Source organism: Scomber scombrus, chromosome 19 (genome assembly GCF_963691925.1).
Source record: "Scomber scombrus chromosome 19, fScoSco1.1, whole genome shotgun sequence".
Classification (NCBI taxonomy): Eukaryota; Metazoa; Chordata; class Actinopteri; order Scombriformes; family Scombridae; genus Scomber; species Scomber scombrus.
Window position 1 is genome coordinate 14,416,577 of NC_084988.1, and position 19,338 is coordinate 14,435,914.

Below are 19,338 nucleotides of genomic sequence, written 5' to 3' on the forward strand. Positions count from 1 at the left end.
CCATTTTGAGTGCTGGTGGGTGATGCTTTGTTTGTTTGTTCTCCAGAATGAGATCTTTGCGTCCCGTCACCAGGATGTGAACAGTGTGGCCTGTATTGAAGACAAATGCTATGTCCTAACATTGGCACAGTATTGCCGGTAAGACATTTTTTTTACACTTTGTGGTGGCTTTAGTTGTTTCTTTTGAAGTACATTTCTTTTGCATTAAACATAACTGCCGTTAAACGATTACATGATCATGCTGTGAAAATAGTTCAGCGCTGGTTTGTGAAGCTTTGTACAAACGATAATGTTCAAATACTAGACGGTTTGAAGCTACAAAGATACATTTTTAGTTTTTTGCTGAATGCTTTTTGAAGGCGACCTGTATTTTGCTGTTTCCAGATTTTGTGCCTTGGTAAAACGCCGTAGGGAGGGCGTACGTGACAGTGCCGCCTCTCTTGTGGTGCCACCCGTTATTGGCAACACCATGCCCACCCACCACTGTGTGCCCGATGACGTCGACCCAGAGCTGGTGTTTTTCTGTCGACACGTCTATGACTTCCGCTACGGACGCCTCCTCAAGAACCTGCAGTAGCTTCTGACAGACCATGAAACATGCAGTATGCCACAGGACGTGAGATAATGTTACTCTGGTTTCATCCTCCACAACTTTAATTAGCTACATAACAACCTTCTGCTTCTGTCAGAGAGGAACTGGAAGTTTAGGATGAAGGATTTGGAGATGAGCTTATTTTGTTTTTAAATTTCATATTTACATGCCACACATTTATGAAGTAAGAATAATGGTCTGACATGTTATTATGGCAGTGTAAATGTTCTTAATCATACTGGTGTTGTAGCAGCTGTATGGCTGGAGCCTGGAACGTACTCTGCTGTAGAAAATGCTACTGTAGCTCTTAGATTTCATAGATATGAAGAGAGGTCGGTGTTACATGTGAATAATGTTACTATCTGCCTGACAGATATCTGACACACAAAGTGTTTCAATGATACGCCATAGACAAAGAATATCTGAGGCATATCTGCTGCATCGGTCTTGTGAAGAGACGAGAAACCAAGAGGATGATTTCTAAGTAGCTGAAGACTTGATCACATTGTCATTGGATTTCTCTGTAATTTATAGTTACTCGGTATCCATGCAGTTGCCTACAAGGCACTGTGTACTGAAGCTTTATGGAAAGCTCTAGAGCATTTTTTAAGGAATAGTTTTGGTAATGTGCTTACTTAATTTCTTGCCAAGAGTTACATGAGAAGATTGATACCACTGTCGTCTGTAATGTAAATATGAAGCCAGCGCCAGCAGATGGTTAGCTTAGCTTAGCAAAACTAATTGGCAGTTGGTTCCGGTATTTACAGTATTCACCATACAGACATGGAAGTGGGATTAATCTTCTTATCTGTATTAAATCTGTGTAAGAAATCTATTGTAGGGCTGCAACTAACAATTCTTTTCCTGCATGCAGATTAATCTGCTGCTTGTTTTTCTCAAATAATCAATTAGTCAAATCAGAAAAAATAACTGAAAATATCCTATTTATGAATATAAGACCAAGAAAATCAGCGATTTCCCACATTTGAGAACCTATAATTGTCAAAAGTTTGCTTGAATGACTAATGAATTAATCAACTAATCATTGCATCTCTTAACTATTCCTTTACATTATCCATATTCATGTAATTCATGTAAAGATTGTCTTTAAGAAACATTTCCCAAACCTTTAACATTGCTGTTAAGAAAGTTGTTGATCAGAAAGTTTGATTAAAGCTGCAGTGTGTAGAATTTAGTGGCATGGAATATAATAATTCATAAGTATGTTTTAATTAGTGTATAATCACCTGAAAAACATTTTTTTGATGTTGTCATTACCTTAGAATGAGCCCTTTACATTTAGAGAGGGTGCGGGTCCTCTTCCACAGAGTCTGCCATGTTACACCACCATGTTTATACAGTAGCCCAGAACGGACAAACCAAACACTAGAGAGGGTTTTTTGTTTTTTACAGGTTTCACAGCAACCATAAGTTCTCCTACATGCTTAAAAGGGGGGGGGGGTGTATTCAGTTGGCTGCAATCTGCAGCCTCACAGCTAGATGCCACTAAATCCTGGACACTGGTCCTTTAAATCCAATTCTTTATTACCACACAATGAAATGTTGTTTTGGCTACATCTCTTGTGAGTTTCTGAGAGCATCTATAACTGAAATTTACCTTGTCGGACCGATCTGAACCCTGCAAAGAAAGCCCAGGTCAGTTTGTTTGGTTTTTGCAATGTGAAGATGTCCAATGAACTGAGCATTGAGGGGATTTATGTTATGCCATTGTTGAGGAATATTTTACTTTCTCAAAGCTGTTAGCCAGAGGTGTGATTCAACCCTGGTGTCAGCTAACTGTATATTTGCATTTATATATCTGGATGAGTGTCATGTTCATGGCAGATGGCCTCAGTTAGTCACCTATATTCTTGTTTCTTCACCGATGAGATGTTGAGTAATGTATTCAGTGTAGCATTTAGATCTGTGATGATGATTCATTCCTATGTTTGAGAGAAGATATGTATTTATTTCTGTACTGAGAAAATATAATTTATTTTCAAAAGATAATTTTAAAGAATAGAGTTTTAGATGAGTGGCTTTCATTCCTGATTAGAGAGGAGGTATCTCCTTAGCTGCACTGTCTAAGATGAAAAGTGTGTGAGTCATTTGCAATAGTATTTCTGTGACTGATTGAGCTTGCTTGCCCAGTAAGAGCCTATTAAATGTTGTGTTGCAATGTTGAAGTCCTTCGAGCAGATTTGAGGACACATATTGAGTAATTGGAAGCAAATCTGATATAGTTTGAAGGACGTCTGTTACCATTTGACCAGAGATGCTTACCCGCAGGACCAAAAAGTAGTTTGGCCTCTCCCAGCTTCCTGTCATTCTCCTTTCACTTCTCCTCAAATAATAAAGCTTTGCAGCTTCACCTTTAAATGCAGAATGCTACAATGATTTAAAAGTACCTTGCCATTAGCCTGTGCCCTTGATCTTGCTGCCTTATAGAACATTCCCAGCCTTTCATTTAGATATGTGCACCCATCTCAGCCTGGACATACAAAGGTTCTTAGTGCGCTGATCTTGATTCCTGGATGCTTGAGACGCATCTGAGGTCCATCTCATTCATGTGATCTGTTTGCTCAAGTTTGAGTTTAATTTCAAACTATTTTTAGTATCCAACACCTGTAGACTTTATGGCTGTTAAACTAATGTTTGTTTTGAGAAATATGCTTATTTTCTTTTCTTTTTTTAATAAGTTAGATGAAGCTGGTTAGCTTAGCTTAGCATAAACACTGGAAACAAGAGAAACAGCTACAAAATCCACCTACTTACACTCATTAGGTGACTCATTAACAAGTTAAATCTCATTTGTTTAATCTGTACAAAAAGTAAACTGTAAAAATTATAATTTGTGGTTTTATGGGAGTAATGTGCTGGGCTATTTCTTGGCCAGGTGCAGTGACTTCTTAGAGACGCGCATACTGTAAACTGACATAAAACAAATTGTCTTTAGCTTTTTCAGATTGTTTCCGGTCTGTATGCTACGCTAAACTGACCTGCTCCTGGCTGTAGCTTCATATCATACATATGAAAGTGCTATCAATCTTCTCCTGTAAGTCTCAGCGAGAAAGTGCTTAGCAAAAATATCGAACCATTCCTTTAATAAGATTTTTTTTTTTTATTCCTCTCAAGTAACAGCAACTGTGGTCAGCTTAAATTGTATTAGCTGTGATGAATTTCAGTTTTGACAAGTTTTCATGGCAGATAAAATTCATCAAAGCACCCAAAGAAATGTTCTCAGCATAAGCCACCTCTCAACTTTTTGACTTGTCTGCCCACTATCACATTTTGCTAAAATATGACAAACTTCAGACCGAGCTTCAAGGGTGATAGCACAACATTAATGGGTAGAATTTGGTGTATTTTAGAGAAATTATGACACATTGGACATACTGAGAGGCAACAGAGAAGCTGCAGGACTGGTTTGAACTATTTCTATGGACACTTTCATTTTAAGCTGACTACAACCCCTGTACTACATGAGGGAGGGAACTACAAACTATTTACAGCCACCTTACACACACACACACACACACACACACACACACACACACACACACACACAGGGCCAGGAGATGATTATTTGATAGTCAGAAGATAGATTTTGGGTGGAGTATCATTTTAAAATACCCACATCCTGTCTGCTTCTGCTTTACTCCCTGTACAAACGGTGGGCCTAGCTCATTTTGTTTGTTGAAGTTTCATTTAAACTACATAATGGATAAATAATGATTTTCATATTATATTTGACGCTGTTTGGCTGAATTGGAAAGACTCCAACCCATGTGAATCTGCCTTCTCCGTAAACCAAAAGGTTAGCAGTCAGTCTCATAATTACAGCAAACCTTCTCCACTTACTAAATCATGTTATTGAATATTGATTGATGGTGGATGTAGTGAAGCCCACACAGCACAAAACAACACAGCAAAATTAGGCAAACCACATTTGGTTTGATTTAGTTGTGCCATTTTAAATACCACTGGCTGTTCTGGATCAGAGTTAGAAACCACACACAGCACATACTGTATTGTGGCCTTAGGAGTCACTCAGCAAACTAATTATGTTTAATCAAGATGTGTGATACTTATGTCTTAATTGGTCCTCTGTGCCTGTTCCCAGTAACCCGTGTAGATTCCAAGTGTTTTCCACAAAGAGAAGGACAAGCAGTTACTGTTGTTTTTACACACCTTCCAAATGCCTTTCATTTTTGTCAGATGACGCTGGTCCGATCTTGAATCACCGCAAAGAAATGTTTGCACCAAAAAGATAGAGGGAGGAGGGGGTAGTGACACATGAATTTAATTTCATTCCCAGGTGTACAAAAACCTAAACATTGGTTCTTCTGATGTGAATTTATGTTCATATTCTTTGCATGGCGTTTTGGAAATATCTTGGAAATATTAATCACAGCACAGATTATTTGTATGGTTTCAAATGGACCTCTGTAATATAAGAAAGATATTTAATTGTAATAAATAATATATGAGTTTGAATGTTTGTGTGAGAGTTTTATTTATGGTTTATACTGTATGGTTAAATCGGTAAACACTTGTAGTAATAGTTGTTGTCCACATGGTGGCTCACTCAGCCAATATTTTTTACATTTGAATTTTTATCAAAAACACTTATTGACACTGAGAATTTATAGGGTTTAAAAATTAATATTAATGTGTCGAATAATGTATAACACAAGTTAATTCTCCACATAAAAGGTTAATACAGGACTTTTAATGAGTTACATCTTGCAGGATGTTTGAGGCAGTGAGCTGTATCCATACATTACATACCTAATGAGATTTGTCAAGCTCCATGTGTCTTCTAGATGGAATCAATCAATCAATCCTCACAGCATCTGGCTCGCAGCTTTCTGTCAGTCAGCCACATGTTTATTGTTTGTTTCTTTCTCTATGGACAATTTAATTAGAAGTGCATTCAGATTCCTGCATTGAGACTGGTTAGTGTGGTTAGCATTTGTTTTTAGAAATGACGTCCTTTTATTCCTTTGAAACCAACACAAAAAAACCCATAGCCTTCATCTTTCTTTCTTGTTTGCATTTTATTTAAACAAATTGATATCACTCTCCACTGCCCTATAATGCATTGAGCCTTTCCCTTGTGTTTCTACGTATATATGGTTTTGCATGGGGGCTTTTAAGGCTTTATAATAGGGACAGTGGAATGACGACAGAAAAGGAGAGAGAGGTGGGGGTGGAGAGGCTGCAAACAGCAAACCACATTTTGTTCTGGTATCACCCGAACAAGATGTGGACTGAATGCATTAAGAAACACCCCAAGTTATCCATTCTTAAAGACCAGATCACACAATACATTAAAACAAATTTAAAATTTTTAAAACAAATGCTGCAGACAAGAAGACTGGTTGGCAGTTTGAAAACTTAAGCACTGGCACTAGATGGTCTTCACTGTTTCAACATCAGAGTTCACAATCCACTCACATAACTGTGGTAGCATATGAAAATAAATTAAAAGAAAATTAATTCAACAGGTCAATCATTAACATTTGTACACCTCACACTTTTAATGTGTCCGGATCAGAGCATCTTTTCTCTCAGGTGTTTCACTGGTTTGACTATTTACCTGTGTGGGCTCTCAGCTACATGGAAGTTGGTAGAGAGGAGCTGGTCTTCACTGTTTGGTTCATGTTTCTTCTCTGCTGCACTATTATTTCATCAGGACTCCAGTCCAGAGTCTGATCTTCACTGTTATTACCTTCCTCACAAGTAGCAGTCACAATAAAGGTTTTAGTCTCAAGTGTCTGTACTAGCTGTTCTCCGTCCAGACTGGTGCAGAGGTTTTCCTGTCCCTCTTTAATCTGTGAAGGCTCTGTCCTCTTGGTCCTCTCCTTTTTACAGAGCTGGTAGTCAGCGAGAGTCTCCTCCTCCGCAAAGACAAGTTGCTCTATCCTGTGTAACTTTATTTCAGGTTTCCAAATGATATGCAGCAGTGTGTGCTGATGATCAATCTTTTCCTCATGCTTGACAATAGTTCTTTCAAAAATTGAGAATATTTCTTCAGCAGTAGCAGGTAGTCGCTTATTGATTAACTCTCTCAAACACTGAGCTGAAGACATTTAATTACAGGTAAAATGTCCTACTGAGAGATTTCTTCAAGCATAGGATACCAACCAGCTAACACAACTAGATCATGTGTTGTGTTTCTGCTGGATGTCATTCATCTTTCCACCTGAAAAGATTATGATCCCATTTATCACAGATCATGACACGAAAGACAAGAGTGTGAGCATCTTGAAAGCAGACACAAGACATAAATCATCTAACTTCAATAATCAGACGTCACATGAATATGTATGAGGCTTTTAGCACTTCTCAATCATGTTATGAGGTTTTAAATGGCACAAAGAGGTAAATCATTTGCATAAGTAACAGCAGGCATGTGTGGAATGAGAGTCAGAAAGTTCAGCTGCTGCTTCAATTCACAAGGCTGTGGTGTGTGTGCATGTGTGTATGTGTGTGTAGTAGCTAAATGTGTTTATGACTTCGCTGCTATATATATTAGCCTTGTTTTCTGCAGTGACAGCTATACAGATATTATAATGATTCTATTATTGAAATAAGCAGTGGTGGGAGGAGTATTACCAAATAAACTAAAGTGTTAATGTAAAAGTCGGCTGATACATGACCGATATGTTGAATATATTACACAAAATACAAAATTAATACTAATGGATCAATGCATACTCAGCATTTCATTTCATTGTAGTTGGTTGAGGTTCACTGCTGTGTAAGGGTCATAATATTATTGGGTAGAAAATATGAAAAAGCATAGTTCAGCTGCATAAAATTGATTCCTTTTGGTTTTCTTTCATCTTGCACTCTGCACACAGAGTTTTACCTCTTTAGGCCATAAATAGTTACTTAAAACAATTATTTAAAATCATGTGAGGGGAAATGTTTGTTTGGTGGAATTGCTAACAGCTCTAAAACATGACAGAGAGATGCAAATACACGTATAATTTGTGTAAGGTCCAACAAACCCATACAACAAAATGTTTGCAAACTATCAGTTTAATATTTAACAATGAAGTGCAATTTATAAGCTCATCAATGTCATTTTATAAAAAGAATCATCAGAAAAGTATCTAAAGCTTTTCCTCTGAAATCAATTGAAATAGAATGACCACCAAGTAACATAAAATGAAAATACAGCAAAGTACAAGTAATGTAAAATTGTACAGTGGGTACTTGAGTAAATGTACTTAGTTATATTTGTGATGACCAGTGTTGGGGAACGTTACTTTTAAAATTAACCAATTATATTACAAAATTCCTGCCATTAAAAAGTAACTAATTACATTACAGCATTATCTTCTCAGAAAAGTAACTCGTTAGAGTACTTTTGCGTTACCGAAAATGAAAACCCTTGTCATTCTTCGCGCGTGTTGTTTTAGTCGAAACCTCCTTTCAATTTAATGACTCTACCATCATCAAACAGCCAAATCCAGCACACAATCTGTAAATCGTTACACTAATAGCAGGAATGACACACACAATGTCCCATTTAAAGCTCTTTATTGTACCAAAGTGGCTTCTCAAATTATGCCCACATACAAGTTATAAAATTACGTATTTCAAACACATCTCTACATCATTTACAACAGGGCAACAGGCTCTTGTTACCTGGGCACAACTTGCTTGTTACTGTAATGTTATTGCCCTTATTTCCTCCCACAAAGTCAAAATAACATGAATATTTCCACTAAGTGAAAGTTGTCTCTTCTTGTCATCTTGCTCGCCGAGCTGCTGTTCATACGCGCAGTGATATAACCGCAGCACGTATTCCGGTGCCTGCCTGTCTGCCAAAAAAGTAGTAACGGTGCGACTTTGTGGCGGATTTTCTTTTGGTGTGGCAAAAGGTACATGAGTAGTTGGTTAAAAATAACGGATTACCTTTTTGAAGATGTAACTAAACAACTGAGTACTTAAGTGATAACACGGGTGGTGACCCTGTCAACTTGGACTTTCTGTTTATTCACCTGTCTGTCTGCTCTGCTGTACAGGTGACTCCTTAGCCCAACTGGGGAAAACTGGTACAGGTGTTGTGTCGAGCTCTGTTTCCCCGTCGAGATGTGTTTCCCCTAGTCCCGCCCCCGTCCGAAATGACCCGAAGGGCGAAGGAAGCGCGCGTTCACAAAAAGCTCGCCCACGAGCTGCTGTGCTCGTACCACAGAGGCACTTTGGAAAGAGCTAAGGTTAAAAACTGACTTTTTTTTAGCGAGTTTTATCTGAAGATGTTGTATTGTAGAAGTGAAATCCAAATTTCATGACTGTCTAGTTATATTTTTTAACTGCACATATGTTTGCGTTTGTATGTCTTTATTAACACAACCAACGACTGTTATTTCTATCAATAAAAAATATTATTTTTGTGAGAGACTTTTCATTTGGAATGTTATGGACTTTTGGAAGGAAGTGTGCTCATTCATTTATAGGCTAAATTTAAATAGCTATTTTATCATATATGTCTTAAATGCAGCTCCATATAACAGGTAAAGCACATCCTGACAGCTTGGAATATTACTGTCAGATACTGTTCCCCTTCTGTTCACTATGAAGGGAGGCTCACACATCTTTCAAATTCATACTGCTGACTTCTTTCCTCACAACAGATAAGTCCTGTGATTTTCAGGCTGATATCACTAAATTTGACCATTTAAAACAGGGGGAACGCATCCTGACAGCTTGGAATATTACTATCAGATACTGTTCCCCCTCTGTTCCATAGGAAAGGAGGCTCACACATCTTTCAAAGCTCGGGTCATTTCGGACGGGGGCGGGACTAGGGGAAACAAATCTCGACGGGGAAACAGAGCTCGACACAACACCGGTGCGAACAGGGAATAAAACCTAACTGCAGCTAGCAGGCTCTCTGTCATTCCCCTTTGACCCATTTTGGTTTGGCTTAGTTAAATTGCTTTGGTTATGTACTTTGTTTTCAGGCACCTACCCACACACCCTTCATTCATGGATCACACACCTAACACTGATCCTACTGACATCCAAACCCCATGTTGTGAACATGTTAACTTGTTAAAGGTTGACAAATTGTATCTAAATTGTATTTTTTTGTTGTGGCCACTTGAGCTATAGGTCATAACACATTCCACCACTGGAAATAATGTAGTTAAAGATTTGACCAATTAAATCACTGGGATTATCCATTTTTTTGAAATTACAAATACTGCATTTATTCCTGACGACTCTCCAACAAAAGATGTCAGAATGTCTGGAGACAGCAGATTTCAGCAGAGGTACATCGTGGGGTTGGTAAATTACACACCTGGCATAGACTGACTCATTCCAATTTTGCACCACTCTCCTGTCTTCTGAACCTTTTGTGTCCTCTGTGTAGCTGTACACACCAGTGAGAATCACAGTCACATCAGCTTTACTTTTTGTCACATTATTATTTTTCTGCATTATTTAAATAGAAAATGCTACAACCCCCTACTGCTTGTAAAATTGTAAAATATATGGTACCGCTTTAAGAGCTGAGGCAGAATGTTTCTCTTGAATACAGATTAGTTGTCCCGCTGCTCTTTTTTGTACAAAATCGTCTACACATGGAGGCAAAGGAAGCAATTAAGACATTACTTGTCTGACATTCAAGACTGTCATGCTCCATCAAAACTCTCACTAATTATTCTGTAGTGTTTTAAAACCTCTGCCTCCAGTCAACCCCCAGGTGAATCTGTGACTCAATGGGAGTTTTTTTTTCTTTTTCTTTTTCCAAGAGCCGTCTAGAGAATAAACAATAATATACAAGAGCAAGTGAAAGCCTACAGATTGTTTTCTTCGGCTCAAAATACCCTCAAAGGATATTCCAGAATTGTCTCATTTGATGATCGCTGTTTTGTGCTTGTAGCATCAGACAATAAAAATAGACATCAGAACAACACCATAGTCTAATTGTTTTATATGGTTTTCTTTCTGCTCATGTTTCACAGGTTTCATGAGTTTTTCTTCTGAACATTAAAAATGCATAGAATTCAACAGATTTAGTGAAAGAGGACCATCATCTCCTCTAAATCTAAACACACAGCACACAACTTCCGGCACTTGCTTTATCAAGACCACTTACATTTACATGTGAAGACTTTATTAAGCCTGCTCACATTTGCATTTTCATAAAGGATGCTCAAAACACGAGCAGACATGAGGACAGTAGGACACCTTAGTAGAAGAACTCCTTATCCTCTGTTGTGAACCTATATATTCAGTCTCTGCGGCTCATCCACACTTCTGTTGCCTGCTCTTGGCCGTTTTCTCTCAGATATCAGCTGCTAAAATATATACTGTATGTTTACTCAAATTGGTCTAAAAGGGAGTTGTGGGCGTTTAAAATTTAAACACATCCACATTCGTAATGTTTCGGGAGAAAATGAGAAAGAGGCTGTTAAGAAAGTTTAAAATTTGATGCATTAGGTCTTTTTTTAAATTATGACTCAGCTACTAAAGCAGATATGGAATAAAATGAGATATGTGCACACAAAGTGTTCTTTTTGCTGCATAAAACACTACTAACTACATTAGTAGTTAAAACACTACTAACTACATTAGTAGTGTTTTCTGTGTCTCTTTATAATGATTAATTAAATAAATTACTTTCAAAAGATCTAACAAAATATGCCTTCTTTAAATGATTTTTGGTTTTCAGTATATAGTAGTACACAGCAACTGTTGTATAACATCATTTTTTTAAAAGTGATGAACCTTGGTGTTGTAACTCAGTGCAAGCTTGCTTGAGAAGAAATTTCCCAGGCTGTTCCATATATTAGGTTTGGAATATAAAATGAATCTTCCCATTATTATTTTATTTGCAGCTTCATGTATGCTTCTTGTAAGAGGAACTTAATGGATTATAACACACTCGCAAGTCAAAAACATCATCAGGCCCTGAAACGCCACAAACAAGGTTGACAGGTGAGAAAATGCTGAGAAACTCTTCAATGGTGCATTACTTACCAAACTGCCAGTTTTGTTTGCTTGTTGTCATTAAAAATGTGACTCATAATTCAGTAGAGCTGCTTTGAGAAAGAAAAACAATTTTAAAACTGATATATAGCTGTCAACAGATTTTTTTTTTAACTTAACTGATAGAATAGTTTATGTTCAGACTTCTGCATATTTCACTGTGCTTCAAGAATCAGATTCAGCACACGTCATCATTTACTGTGCTGTTTACTTGGAACAGAGGTGTCAGGACATGACCTGAACAATGGATATTTAAAAAACTCTTTTAATTTTCTATGTCATTAAATTTGAAATTTAAAAGTTGACATTTATACACACTGCAGATTTTGCTCTAATACCATGTACTACTATGTTTATCAAATGTCACAGCTGCAGCAAGTGTGAATAGCATTTACTGACTCAAGGCCAGAATGAAGTACAGGAATACACTGTTCATTCATTGTCACAGATAATGACATGTTCCGGTTTTATCCTTTTAACAGCATGAAATAATAGGAGAAAGGACAATTATTTAAATCAACCTGTTTATTTATTGACATTTAACCAAACTGATGCAATATTACATACAACACTTGACATACAGTATCCCCCCATCCAACTAACCCACTAACCCACTACCACTATAAACACACTATTAATAAAAGTGGATAAAACAGCACATAAATATGTAGATAAACAGGCTAAAAAGATAAAGTACAGTGTAGAAATGCATATGAGATATGAATATGTGCAACAAGTACTTGGAGAACATTTTTTTAAATCACATTTTTATTAGTTGCATTATAGACATAGAATATATACATGAAGAACAACACAGTATACATATGACGGACGAACATGCCCCAATCCCCACCTACCCTCCCCCCACAGGACATACAGATCAATAATACACTACAGTAGCACCTTTATGCTTTCTGCAGCATTAACTAAAGCATTTAACTAATATAGTTTTACACCGTGAGTATTCACAACAGACTGTTCCATATGGAGAATATCCAAAAAAATCAGTAACCATTATTGTCTCAGCAAAGAATGCGGGGTCTGCCAAGTGTTGCACAATCATTTTTTAAAGCTGCTGTTAGACCAGCCAACCATATTTTTTGTTTTTGCAAAGTAAGTTTCAATAAAAAGTCATCGTTCAACAATAAAACCAAAGGAGGGCATGGTACGAGGCGTTCAATAATCTCTGACAGACATGAAGAGACACTTTTCCAGAAAAAAAGACTTCTGGGCATTCCTAGATGATATGTAAAAATGTGCCAGTAACTTCATAAGGACAAAATGTGCAATTTGGGGATTGTCTGGCTTTCATCAAAAATAATTTACAAGGTGTGCAGTATGTACTTCAAACAATATTATATAATGTATCATCAGATTATTTGGATTTCTTGAAGAAATTTATGTATTGGACCAAACTCTGGGCCAATTAATATCAGTGTGAGTTAATGATAAATCGTTTTAGAATAGAAACGGTAGAACAATGTAAACTTATAAAATCTATTACATATTAATACAAAGACAAGCTCAAAATCACATTCTAAAGCACATTTTAAGCTTAAAATTGCACATATATAACAGCACGTTTTTTTGTGTAAATTAGACATTTAGTTCATAAATATAAATACATTTGTTTAATGTGCAAATCATTAGACACATTAATTAATTTTATTCACAGCAGGTGGATATTTTTACACCAGTGCAGAGCTAAAGAGATGTAATGTAGTTTTGTCAACTTGACCAACTGTGTACACTGTGGCCGTTGTAGCACTCTAAAACCTTGCTACCTAACTTTGAGAGTTTGGCTTTTTTAATATCAGTGTGCTTTAAATACATTTTCCAGTCTCTCCTGGTCCATCTGTCTGTCAGTATGAAGACAGACAAGATTCCCAGCACATTAGGAGTGAATACGCACTACATCATATCCGATGCAACAATCCAACTGTACTGACAAAAACACCAGTGAGTACAATCATTGTGCCAATTTAGCTGGAAAACATTTTAAACATAGTTGTCAAGAGGAACAATATCATTTACAACAGCACCTGGTAAATCTGTCACAACTGACAAAGTGTGAAGGCGTGGAACTCTGTGCGACATTGTCTTAATGCTTGACCCTTGACCCCTGTCCTTTCCTTTTCCTCTCCTCCTAGACAGAAAATGACGACACAGATAGGACAGAAACTTGTTGTGTAATGAGGCGTAAATAAAAGGGTTGTAGCAGGCAGAGCTCATGGCAAACAGGTGACTCGACACCTGGATGATGTTAACATAATTCTTCCCCAAGATGGAGAAGTCTGTGTCCAGGTCACGGATCAGATTCACCACCTGCAAAGTTAAACTATGTTATCCAAAGCATTAATTCATTTGATGATTAATTCAAGAATTAATTTCTTCAGGATATTAAAAGTTGGCCCTTGACTGTATATAATTATGGATGTTATGACAGCTCCCCAGAAAGTGAAGCCAAAACATCTTGATTGCCCCCTGGTGGCTGGCATTATAGATTATAAATGCCATACTCTTTATGTTAGCGGATGGGACATGAGGCAAGCTAATGAATCAAAGTACACGTCAAATGCATTTAATTTTAGGTAGATCTTATCACATTTATGTATGTCAAAGTACTCATTTTACTGATAAGTTTGGTTTTACTTAGTTTTTGACATTATAAACACAGGCTGTTATCCCACCGCCCAACTCAACTGGCAGACTCTGGCTCCAAATGACATCACACAAGTAAGATGGCAGCTCCTGGAAAGGAGATATTTTGGCTTCACTTTTGCGAAGTGGAAGGAAGTGGAGACATGTTGACCATATTTATATATAGTCTATTGTCAATGGTCTATTGACAACACATGCCAACATTTAACCATTCACACACACATTCACACACTGATGGTGCAGACATCTGGAGCAATGAGGTTCAGTATCTTGCCCAAGGACACTTTAATCCAAGCCATAGCCAATCCAAAAACAAAGGAGATGTAGCCTGTTAATGATTTGTGGATTTACTTATACATTTCTAGAGCACCAGACTAGCTGTTTCCAGTCTGCTCTGTTAGCTATAATTTCATATTTACCACTTTTCATCATGACTAACTTCCAGCAAGAAAGCAATATTTCCCAAAATTATGAACTGCTCCATCATTTACGAATTTTTTCATCAACTGTCAGTCTTTCTTTCCATTCAACTGTACCTGTAAAGGGAGCCAGGAGAAGGCGAAACAGAGGACGGACACCAGCAGCAGGAAGAAGGTCTTCCTCCTACTCTTGCTCCACGTGGCTCTTGCAGATGTCATTTCTGGACATGCCGTCAAGCCTGACATGGTCCTCTGCTTCAGCTGACAGGATATAGCACAGTAAGAAATGGAGACAGCAGCCAGTGGGACACAATAAGAGAAGAACAGGATGAAACAGGAGTAGATGAGGCGGCCTCGCTCTTGGCCATCCCAGAACTCCTCACACACAGCCATCTGCAGGCCAACAGCCCGCAGGTCCAGGTAGACGGTGTGCAGCGCTGTGGGTGTGGATAAAGCCAGAGAGGACAGCCAGATCAGGATCACTAGGCAGCAGCAAAACTGGCAGCCTACTCTCTTGCGGATGGGATATGCCACAACAACATAACGATCCACTGCGATGGCCATCAGAGACAGGACCGCCGCATACACAGCTGCAGACTGCATGACAGCAACAAAGTGACACATGTGGGGTCCAAACACCCATCCACGCTTGTCAAATGCGTAGGATGCAGTCAAAGGGACGCAGAAGATGCACATGACCAGGTCAACCAGTGCCAGGTTGCTGATGAGGAAGTTGGTGGTGTTGTGTCTTTTCTTATTGTGCCAAATGAGAAAGAGCAGGAGGAGGTTGCCAGAGCAGGCGATCAGGACCACGGCGGAGTAGAGTGGGATGAAGAGTAGCTTCAGATTGAACAGGAGGTCCAGCCCAGAGAAGGAAGGAGCAGACAACAGCGAGGTGGAGAAGAAAGGGCCAAAGGAGTTGTTACAGGAGTAGGACAAGGAGGATGATGAAGGAAAGATTGGAAAAGAAGAGTTCACCCTGGATTGGTTCTCCCAGTCCATAACTGAAGACAAGACAAGACAGAATAACAAACTACTCATTATAAAATCATTCTAAATAACCTGCTGGATATTTTACAAACATATATACTGTAAATATATATAATTTCATGAATAATATGATTAAAACAAAGTTGGCCTATATCAACTTCAAGATGAAATACAGCATTAAGGAGAAGTGAGTCACATTTGGAAAGACTAATTAGTGATCAAAACCCTCAGCCAATCAATGTCACTAAGGGCCTGAAGCAGGGCTTGTATGTCTACCTTTAACAATACATCTGTTTGCTTTCATCTGTTACATGTTCACATCATTTTAGACTCTTCACTCTACACCTTTCAGTTTTTTCTCTCTCAGCCACTTCAAATCTTTTCCATCTCTATCCTTTTTGTCTCTCTCTCTTCTTTTTTTCATAACCAGCCAGCAATCATCAGGCCAGCCTTTGTGAGATTTTTTTTATTTTTTATGGCACTTCTTTCTCTATCAGCTCCAAATGTCCTCCTTTACAATCAAGCAGAGTCTTGGAGATTGCCATCCTGAGCATCTGCTGAAACACCTGCTCATGTGATCTACACTGAGACTGACATCAAGGATCCAGTTATTGCAGTTATTGAGCAATACTCATTCTGACGCTGAACAGACACTAATCACATATTATGCAGGAACATGAAAATGGGCAGGTTTGGAAAAGCAACATGTTTCTAATGACTTCGAATTGTTTGGTTACTTTAAAAAAAAAAACACGACAGACTGGTGCGTTTCAGTGTATTTTTTATATTCTAAATATGCAAGATAAGATGAGGATGATAGAATCTGCTATCTTCATTTTTGTCTGCTTCATTCATAGAAAAGCAATATATCTGATTGGATCACCTGTACAAAACCAATAAACAAAACACCCCAGTACCTACAAAACAAACCCCATTACAGTAGCCAAATCTCAAATAGTTACAAGAGAAAGGGGGAAACTGCATCATTACAAAAATCTTCTCTGAATAGAAAGGAATCAATTTATTCACCTAAAGCTATGACTAACATTTAAAGACATGAAAAATATATTCTAACAAACGCTTAAATATTATACTTGTTATCTCTAAGAAAAAAAGATCATGCAAATTTGACAACTGCATGAAATTTCATAAAGTAGAAATGAAAAGAAGAAAGAATACCTGTGAGAGATGTCATGCAGACTTTTTCGACTGCAGACTCCAGCACCTGTTAGTGTCCTCTGTCCGTAGGGAGTCCCACTGCTTTGCACCGTAGCCTGCTCTGCTTCAGAATAAAGAGGTGTGCTCTTTCTCTCCCTCTCACAGCATACAGTAGGTATTCATGTGGGTGAGTCACCTCCAGCACGTTAGAAGTAAAAAAAGAAAAGAAAACATGCCTTGTCTGTCATTTAAATATCACTCAGCATCATCCACAATGAACACTGTTTAGAGATTCCCTATTGGGATCTATAGTGGCTTCCTGGTAATAAATAATGAATGTATAATGATCATGCCCCTTTTTATGGTGTAATTTTATATTCCTTAGAATCACTATTATGTTCCTACTGGGACTTATAATGTGTTGGTGGTATTAAACAGTCAATTTATAGTGACCCTGACACATTTTGTATTATTTCTTCTTAAAATGTCACTGTGTTAGCAGGTGTCCCACACATATCCTGTAACAGATATCTCAACTGAGAAGAAGACCTGGCTTGTGTTTGAATATTATGATAGGAAAAAAACAGAACAGATTATTATCTTAAATAGTCTACGCCCCCACTTACCATCAATCATTTTTAATGCTGCAAATCCCATTTCCAGCTGAGATTTTTCAATATGCAGCAATATTCTTGACAAACAGTCACATAAATCCAACTCTAATGAACAGAACAAAAATGAACAGTAAATTGACAAACCATGATGTTTCTCATGCATCATGGTCTCATGCTATTTGATACGAAAACAGATTTGAAAATGATCTTGGTAGTGTTAGTGCCAGAGCTAGACATAAAACCAGTGTGACCATGTGATTCATCAAGTGAGATAAATCTAGGACAAAATTCATTAGCATAGAACTACTTGAAAGAAACAGAGGGCTGATTATGAAGTTAACCATGTCCATGAAATGGACGATGTGGAAAACATTTAAATCATTTTTATCATCATTGATTTTATATACATTTAAAGAATAGCTTTTGTGGTCCATTTCAGTCTCAGTTTACAGTCAGATTCAATACAATTAAGGATAGCACTCAATTTCACAGCATGTACTAATTTTGTCATGTCATGACTTATGTTAATAATAATGATCCAGTATTTAGTATTCAAGTAAGGCCACATTTTTATTTGAGATATTGAAACAAGGATGTTTTCAGTAAGATTTCAGTAAGATTATTTACATGCAATCACCTTTTTCATAACACCAACAGTTTTAATATATTATGAACTCTGAATTGTTTTAGTAGCCATGTTAACCTAAATTCAATTGTTTTAGCATTTATGATTCCTGTAATATTTGTCACTATTTTTCTGTTCATGTCAGTTGCTCTGTTGTCAGTTTTCAGTATTTAGGTTTTTTTTGTATGAATTTTTCCTGATAAAATGTTATTAAAGTGGGTTCTCTCATGGACTCATGTTTGTGGGCTCTGTTCTGTTTTTCTTGTGGTGCACTTTTGGTTGCTTCAGTCTTTTCGGTCATTTGGTTTTGTTTGTTTATATCTGGGTAGTGTACATGTTTTCTGGGTTTTGATTTTCAGTTTGCTCTGTTTCCCCTCTGTGTTCCTACACTCACCCCCAGTCCATTGCTCTCTCCACACCTGCCCTGCATCTTTATCATTAGCCCTGCCCTGCTCCTCATATCTTCCCAGCCAATAACTCACAGCCTACACTTGTGTCTGGTCACCTGTTCCCCATTCCAAATGGTTTGCAATAAATCCTAAATTAGTTAAGTCATAATATTTAGTCTTTGTTTAAACTGTTTGAGGCTGCAGTTTGTTGTTTGTAATATTGCTTTGTAACCACACATTTTTCTCATGTTTTGATGAACCGATTTTAATGGATTGGGGCAGACAATTTGGTCCTTGTCAAAGTCATTCAGATCCTTATGCTTGCCCATTTTTCCTGCTTCCAACACATCAACCTCAAAAACTGAGTGTTCATGTGCTGCCTAATATATGCCACCCATAGACAGGTGCCATTTTAACGAGATAATCAGTGTTATTCACTTCACCTATCCCTGGTTTTAATATTTTCACAGATCAATGTATTCTCCTGGTTTGACAAGTGGTATAGCGCTCCCAGAGACTTGTAAATTGAATTGTGCACTATTACACTTTGTGGGTCAATAAAATTTGGTTTGTTTCTGCCATCTAATTACACTGCAGTCAAAAATGGTCACGGCAGGGAAGTGAGCTATGTTCCTGACACTGTATGTCCCCTTTCTTCACACAAACAATCATTTAATAATCCAGCCCAGAGGACTGCAAATGTCCTGTTTGTCCTCTTAAAAATATATATAATAACAACAACATATATACAGTAATAATATAATAAAGATATACAAGACACACACACACACTCTGAATTTTGAAATTGCATTTCAACTGCACCTCAGCCATATGGCTAAATATAAATGTGCCCTTGTTTCATCTTAGAAGCAGA

General features: G+C 37.6%; 2 protein-coding genes across 2 annotated transcripts in view; one reads left to right on the top strand and one right to left on the bottom strand.

The window, feature by feature from the left end:
- Positions 1-5,089, top strand: part of bahd1 (bromo adjacent homology domain containing 1) — a 31,071-nt gene extending 25,982 nt beyond the window's left edge. Inside the window, exons 6-7 of the mRNA XM_062439835.1 lie at positions 47-138; positions 385-5,089. Of these exons, the coding sequence (XP_062295819.1) occupies positions 47-138; positions 385-577 (285 nt within the window). The 3' untranslated portion in view covers positions 578-5,089. The remainder of the gene's footprint in view (positions 1-46; positions 139-384) is intronic.
- An 8,517-nt stretch (positions 5,090-13,606) lies between these two features.
- On the bottom strand, positions 13,607-15,690 carry prlh2r (prolactin releasing hormone 2 receptor). Its single transcript, XM_062440876.1, has 2 exons — positions 14,806-15,690; positions 13,607-13,933 (listed from the first exon to the last, which is right to left on the bottom strand). Exons 1-2 carry the CDS (start codon positions 15,688-15,690, stop codon positions 13,607-13,609), a joined length of 1,212 nt encoding a protein of 403 aa, XP_062296860.1.
- Between the last annotated feature and the right edge of the window lie 3,648 nt (positions 15,691-19,338).